The sequence below is a fragment of the Sinocyclocheilus rhinocerous genome, unplaced genomic scaffold, assembly GCF_001515625.1.
Source record: "Sinocyclocheilus rhinocerous isolate Xijiao unplaced genomic scaffold, SAMN03320098_v1.1 scaffold1132, whole genome shotgun sequence".
Classification (NCBI taxonomy): domain Eukaryota; kingdom Metazoa; phylum Chordata; class Actinopteri; order Cypriniformes; family Cyprinidae; genus Sinocyclocheilus; species Sinocyclocheilus rhinocerous.
Window position 1 is genome coordinate 62,843 of NW_015639512.1, and position 8,135 is coordinate 70,977.

General features: G+C 35.9%; 1 protein-coding gene across 2 annotated transcripts in view; it reads left to right on the forward strand.

The window, feature by feature from the left end:
- Positions 1 to 6,081, forward strand: part of LOC107751291 (protein RD3-like) — a 9,132-nt gene extending 3,051 nt beyond the window's left edge. For both annotated transcript variants that reach the window (XM_016566969.1, XM_016566970.1), the window contains exons 2-3: positions 1,660 to 1,991; positions 5,568 to 6,081. In XM_016566969.1, the coding sequence (XP_016422455.1) occupies positions 1,705 to 1,991; positions 5,568 to 5,934 (654 nt within the window). In that variant the 5' untranslated portion in view covers positions 1,660 to 1,704 and the 3' untranslated portion in view covers positions 5,935 to 6,081. The remainder of the gene's footprint in view (positions 1 to 1,659; positions 1,992 to 5,567) is intronic.
- Positions 6,082 to 8,135: the final 2,054 nt, after the last annotated feature.

Sequence of the window (8,135 nt, forward strand, 5' to 3'; positions counted from 1 at the left end):
AAAAAGGACTCAGGCTATCTATATTATATTATATTATATTATATTATATTATATTATACAGGCTCCCAAGAGCATGAAAATAATAAAAATTCAAGAGATACTTGTTCCATTTTTCTTTATCATATTAACAATTTTGGATAGAGTTAGATCGTAGATACATGGTAATATCAATGGATTTCAGTGTTTGAATTTAAGGATGTATGTTTACTTTTGTATGATAAGCAGTTATGGTTACCATGTTTGATCAAAATATAGGTCAGCGTCCTTCACAAATTCACATCAGAGCAGATTCCGTGTTGGAAATGAGCCGAGAGCTCAGTGCTGTGATGTCTGTCAGGTGTTGAACAGCATCTGTGCTTTGAGGTTTAGGCTTGGTAACATTCATCCCCAACAACAATATGATGTTGCAAATGAGTAGGCTATAACCTTAAAGGGATAGTCCCAAAATAGACAAAATTATTTTGTCGTTTACTCACCCCCATGTCATTCCAAACCATGACTTTATCTTTTTCGGAGTGTCTATTTACACTAAGTGCAAATAGCCGGCTTTGTTGGCAGAGGCTATTTATACTAGCTCCACCCACAAACATGTGATAGGGATCGCCAACACTATAAAAGATGGCCATTAACCGTCAGCTTCAGTGGCGTAGATAGTAAAGCGCGTAACTTTAGTCTTGACGCAATCGACCCAAGTTCGAATCCGCCTTTTACCGAATTTTTTTTCTCCCTTTACAAATCTCATATCACATCTGAAAGGTATTTATTTTCAATAAAAATGAAGGAAATAATCAAAAAGTTGAAAATAAAGTATCGGGTAGGGTTAGGGTTAGGGTAGGTGTAGGGAGGGCTTTATTGTCCCAATAAGGTGGCATCCATTTAATAATTTGAATTAAAATTATAATTTGCACTCAATACGTTATTACTGCATACTGTTTTATAATAATACTGAGGTGCAGATAATTGCCACTATTTGCAATAAGTAGTATAAATAGCAGAAAATCCTGCTATTTTAACATAGTGTAAATAGAATCCATTGCTATTTGCACTTAGTGTAAATCGCATCTATCACTAAGAAAATATGCTATTTTCACTTAGTGTAAATAGCCTCTATCGCTATTTACAATTAGTGCAAATAGCCGCTGCCTATTTTTTTTTTCTGTGAAACACAGTCTATAAGATATTTTAAAGAACACTTTTAAAAATAAAAGTTCTTTATTGGCATCTATATGGTTCCACGAAGAACCTTAAACATCCATGGAACATTTTCATTGTACAAAAGGTTCTTTATAATCTAAAGAACCTATAAAGGTTCATTAGATTAGGAAAATGTTCTTTACACTAAGTGGTTCTTTTAGGAAATGTTTGGTTCTTCTATGGCATTGCTGCAAGTGAATATTGGTCACCAAACCATTTCGGGTTCCATTGGATCCATAGTACTCAAATACCATGGAAGTCAATAGGACCCAAAACTGTTGGCAGATGATCACAGAATTTTGTGCACAAGCACTTTATGCCAAATTTCAAGGTGAAATTAATAAGAAAAGGCATTCAATCTACAAGAACAAATCCCAAGATCCATCATCCATTGCACACCCAACATTTGTTTAAATAGCTTTTTGTTTTGCGCATCTATGATGACTTTTACTGCATCTCTAACAGGTCAAATTCAAGGTGTGCAGCAGAGGGCCGGTGACAGCAGCGAGCATGTCGTGGTTCAGCTGGAACGAGTCGTACTATCGGAGCCCAAGACGTGAGCCGTCTGAAGTGGTTACGGACACCCTGATGCTGGAGCTGAGCTGGCAGATGAAGGAGGCCGAGAGACAGCAGCGGGAGCGAGACAATGAGTATCGGAGGCTGAAGAGCGGCGTGGACTACAGCTGGCTCATGAGCACCCCACGCAGCTCATTTGACATCAGCCAAGGAGAGAGACTCGGCCTTGAGGACCTGTGTAGCAAAGTACCACCATCATACTGCGGATCTGTAATACAAAGGTAAGACAGATGCGGTAAAGGAGACATTCGTTGGGTGCTCCTCATTGCACGTTTTGTTTTCAGCATGAGGATGTTCGTCACCACAGGTTCAGGAGAGGCCGATCTGGGTAATTAGTTTACTAAGCCGTCTTTGTGATGTCACTACTAAGAAACACACAAACACAGCCATGTTTTTTCTGTAGGTGAACTAAGCAGCTCTAACCTGCTGAAGTGATAATTGTAAATCGCACACAGGCCTCACGGGATGTGCACCTGACAGATTCAGCTCAAACAGATGCTGTTCATTTTTGTTCAGGTAGCAACTGCATAGCAACTGATTTGTTCAGCCCCCTCATGATAACCAACACCAGTTCACCCAACATTTTCTATCATATACTCACCCTCATGTTGTTGCAAAACTATATTATTATTTTTTCTTCTATGTAACATAAAAGAAGATAATTTGATATTTTTTTTCCTTCCAGTGGAATTCATTGGTAATGGTTTGGTTACCAACACACTTATATAAATATATTTGTTTTCTTCAGAAGAAAGACATACATGTTTGTAATGACATGAGGGTGAGTAAATAATCCCATAATTTTCATTTTTTGGGTGAACTATATAATTACTCATTATTTCATGTCATTACAAACTGTATGCTGTTATTTTTTATCCTATGGAACACACACACACTCACACAAAATAAAGAAATTTCACACATATTTTTGCCCATTCAATAACAATTCTTAGGAATCATGGGCTGTCAAGCATTAAAAAGGAAAGAAAGATATTATGAAAGCACTGTATTCTGTGTTTTTTATTCCAAGTCTTCCAACAAAATACAGCATGTTTGCGTGAGGAACAGTCTGAAATATATAGTCATTTCAGTCGGTTCCTCATAGGGTTAATTTAGTTAACTAAAACTAAAACCAAAAAAAAAAACGTTCATATATACAGTATATATACTAAAATAACTAAAACTAAAGAAAAAATAATAAAACTATAGGCACATAAAACTACTTCTAAAAATCAAATCAAAAACACACACCAACATTACTAAACTTTTAGCTAAAATTCAAATGAAAATATACAAATAAAACCTGATTGAAAATATAAAACTATAACAGTATCTAAGTGATACCAAAATAGCACTGATTCCTCAGTTAAATTATTGTATGGCTTCAAACAACTTGGTATCTACTGCACAAATTACATTATCTACTTTTATGGTGCTTTTTTTGTACTTTGTGGTGTTTTGTCTGCCTGTGGTCACTGAACTGAAGATTTTTGATGTGTGTGTTTCACAGAGAAAAAAAAAATTAGCTGCATACAGTTTTGGAACAACATGGCAGTGAGTAAATACTGACATAATTTTTGAGTGAAATTCTTACATCCTTGTCAGAGAGAATCTTTTCTTTGAAAGAAGAAGGATGATCTAGTCCTTCCCACGAGGACTAGTTAAAAAAGTGAGAGTTTTAAGAGGATTGTATTGATTAAACAAAGAAGGAGAAGGAAGATTTAGAAAACACTGATTTGTTGATTTAATTGGAAAGATAAGAACCTAGCTTGGTAACCATGTTCTGCTCTCATAGGGACCACAGTTCACCTGGGAAAGAGAGGCGGATGATTTTGCGTTGTGTAAAATCTTTTATAATGGGTGATTAAAACAGACACACAACCAAAAAATCTGTCTGAAAATGGCTGTTGAATGCTGGTGTTATTAGTAATCATTAATTTTTCCTTGAGGTCCACTTAGCCTACACATGACAATTTTCCACTTTTTAAATAACTTTTACAATAAATGATGCAGTGGTTAATATTTGTCACTGTACTTATGTAAATAACCTCAGTTATGATTGGCTATTTGAATTGAGTAATAACATTTACTTAAAGGATTCTAACATTGGGAAGTTAATTGCAACTTTATCTTTCAGTATCACTTTAAATCTTGCAAGTGTGACACTGTTTCTTGTAATTCGGACTTTATGTCTCACAATGCGGCTTAATATATTCCAGTTGTGACTTTATATTTCTCAGTGTGACTTTAAATCTCACCATTGACTTTGTTTCTTGTAATTGCAACTTCATACCTCACACTTAAGACTTTATGATTCAATCTCACTCTTTATATCTCTCAGTAACACTAAATATTGCAACTATTTCTTGGAATTGTGACTTTATATCTTGCAGATGCAACTTGATTTCCCTCAGTTTTCTCAATTTTTCTCAATGTGACTTTAAATCTCACAAATGAAACTGTTTCTTCGTAAAATCTTTGTAATTTCTTCTTTATATTTCACAATGTGCCTTTATAGCTTCCAATTGTGACTTTATATCTTTCAGTGCGATTTTAAAATCTCACAATTGTGACTTTGTTTCTTGTAATTGTGACTTTATCTTTCACTGTGACTTGAAATCTGGCAAGGGTGACTGTTTCTCGTAATTCCGTAATTCTATAGCTCACAGTGTGCCTTTATATCTTCCAATTGTGACTTTATGTCTCTCAATGTGACTTTAAATCTCACAATTGTGATTGTTTCTTGTAATTATGACTTTGTATTAGTGCTTGGCGGTATGACCAAAAATTTATATCACGGTATTTTTCAAAATTATACCGGTTTCACAATTTGAACCGGTATACCGCCCAGCACTACTTTGTATCTCACAATTTGCCTTTATATCTAACATTTGCGACTTTATATTGTCAAGTTGTGATTTTTCTATCTCTAAATGTGAATTTAAAGTTCGCAGTTGTGACTTTGCTTCTTGTAAGTTTTAAATTCCAGTTGCGCAGATGGGGAACGTTGTAACACTGCGTTGTAAATAGTAAATAGTGTAAATGACATCACTAATGTCATAGCACAGTTTAATAATAGCGGGCTATTATTAAACTGTGCTATGACATTAGTGATGTTATTTACACTATTTACTTTTATAAATTTCAATGAGAAAGCACGAGAAACAGGTGAATATAGGTGAACAGGTGAATATGGTTGCATTGTATTTATTGTCAAACTCCAAAATTTGATTATTTTTAATTCTTTAAAAAAGCCATTATTTTACTTGAAGAAGTTAATAATTTTATTTTATTGACAAAATAATTTAGTTTGTCTTGTATATTTTTTTTATTAGATCAGATAACATTTTAAGCGGTCATAAGATCATGTTACAACTTGCCCCTCAGATTCTACAATGTACCCCACCTTTGTTTCCCATAACTGTGACTTTTTCATTTGTAATGGGAATTTATTTCTTGTTTTAAATACAATCACCCGAGCAGAAACAGTCTTCCATGTGATCCTTGTAGAGATGCAGGTCACATCATTTGGCACGTTTCTTCGTCATTTTGACCTATTACACTCACAAGAAAGCAGCTCATAAACAATAATATTATTTCAGCAGGTTACATTTTTAGAATGAGTCATTGTTGCAGCTTTGTTACAATAAATGCCTTGAATGGACGGGAAGTTTTGCTTTCTGAAAGTTAGTAATAGGCCTAGTATAAGTAATGAATTAAACTTTTTCTATGACATACGATACTCCTTTGACAAAAGTGTTATGCAAAACTCTCTACACTCTCTCCTCTCTTCACAGGTTTCGGCAGGTGCTGATGGAGAATGAGCCTGAGGTGCAGGAGGTTTCCGGACTCTTCTGCTCTGTGCTTGTGGAAACACTCGAGCGTGTTCATGAGGAGCAGGAGGCTCAGCGTCTAACCCACCAGTGGAACAACAGACGCTCCGTAAGCCTGTCGCTGATGAGCTTCAAGTCTCGCGTGCGGATCAACCCTTTCGGCAGCACCTTGGGACTGAAATCAAACAGTTACGGCTCGGAGGAAGATGGAGTAGATGTCAAGACTGTGTGTGGGGATGTTGAGAAGGGTCTTGGTCAGACAACGGAGAAAGCGCAGCGCGTGTGGAACATGCCGGAGTTTCGGCACAAGGGAATCAATGGGAACGCTTGAGTGTCTGGGAGTGGGATTCAGCAGGATCTGGTCCAGTCAATGACTGCCTGATATTCCCAGCATCACCTTCACTGTCAGTGTATTTATATTTCCAGAAATATGGAGGTAAGAGGTATGTTGTTGTTGGGAAATAAAGCTTAAGTCTTAGCAAAGCAAATAAATAAATTTGCTACAAGGACTAGGTCTACACTCCCAACTCGTCACATATTGACGCTTGGTCAGGACCCTTTGGCGTCACTTTTTGACGCACAGGGTCCTCCATTGCTTTAAATAAGAAACCCTTGGCATCAGTATGCCGACGCGAAAGGCACTGGGAATTTTATCGTTGTGATTAAATTATATATTGGATAATAATATTGCCATTATTGCATATACAGTGGGCAAAATATTTATTTGATCCCCTGCTGATTTTGTAAGTTTGCACACTTGCAAAGAAATGAAGGGTCTGTAATTTTTATGGTAGGTTTATTTTAACGTATAGAGACAGAATACCAACCAAAAAATCCAGAAAAAACACACATTATATAAAGGTTAGAAATTGATTCTTTCATTTTTGACTTAATGTGCATATATGCAGAAAATTCCTAAAACAGGAAACCAGATATTTGCCTGATCACTCATCATCAGATTCAATTTGTATGACAAGTTATTCTGAAATAGTACAGTTGCCTAATTTAACCTGTGAACTTTGGGAAAAATAGGGCTTTTAATGGCCCTTCTGTTTTACAATTGATATAAAATTTAATAATAATAATAAATATTCCAGTGCAGGTCAACTTTTGTAATATTGCCCCATTTTTTTTTGCTTGTTGTCAATGTATGTGGAAGTGTGTAAGTGATGAGTTGTTTGCAAAACATTTAAAGTAACTTTATTGAATTCCTTTGTCAGTTGAGTTACAATCAAATGTATAAAATCAATAAACGTTCTAATTTCATTGAGCTAAAAAATAAAAATTTATGAACGTTTGCTTCTAGAGTTTGTGATTCTGAGACTGTGACATGGTATCCTACATTTTATAACAAATGCCTCATCTCTGTCCGATACCCATTTCTGATTATTGTAAAAGTCATTTTACCTCTCATGTTCTTTCTAAAGAATAAAAGACCAACCTTTCCTTGCTCATAGGGATGTTCCTTATAAAACTGCATCTGCAGTTTTGTAGCTTTCAGTGAAGGTTTATTAGTTATGAGGCCATTCTAGTGTACTCCTAAAAGTTTTCACCATTTTTACACATTTAAAATGTGCATCTTTTCTCTTTCCACAAAAATGGACCAAAAATATTGAATACACATAGGCATTTCCAAATTTTTGGATGTCATAGGGTTTTAAATTGCATTGTTACAGGAGCTGTCAAAGTAAAGCCAAAGCGTTCACAAATATTTTCAAGAATTTATCCTCGGAACATGAATGTAGTGAAAAGATACTGCAAAAACTGTATGCTGATGAACATTACAATATTGCCAATGCCCGTCAACAAAAAAATTGTATAGGGCTAGGCTGCAGATTAATATGTATTATTCATGAAGTAATAAACCCTGTGGAAAATAAGTATAGGCCTACCTTAAAAAAAAAACTTCCCCAACTCTATAAAGGATTTTGTTAGCTGTTAGAAACCATGCCACTCTAACCAATTTCTAACAAATGTTTACGATGTATGTGGTATCAAAGCCTTTTTGAGCTACCCAGGCTCATTGGAAATTCGTGTCTATATACATTTCTGCAAAACTGAAAAAGAATGTACCTATAGACTATATGTACGAATCACTGCAGTTTCCAGTTGAAATGAACACTAGAGGCAGTAAGGCCCTGTCCACACGAACGCGGTTATTTTTAAAACCGCAGCTTTTTCTACGCGGTTAGGCCGTTCGTCCACACGCAAACGCAGCACCAGTTCACCGAACATTTTTGAAAACGCCTGCCAGGGTGAAGATTTTCAAAAACTCCGGTTGCAGTGACAGCAAAACCAATTTTTGGCTTGTGACGTCAGGCGCCTGCGCTGTTATCTCTGCCTACTGGAAACTTTTTCAGGCTTCTGATTGGCCAACATGGCTTTACGGTTGAGATTATATCGCCACCTGTTGGCTTGGCATGCTCTTGACAGTGCTTCACAGCATGCGTTTTCATGTGGACGGAGATTTTTTTTTAAAACCTAAAATTCTGACCACTTTTATTCCTTTTCACACAATGTACGATTTACAGG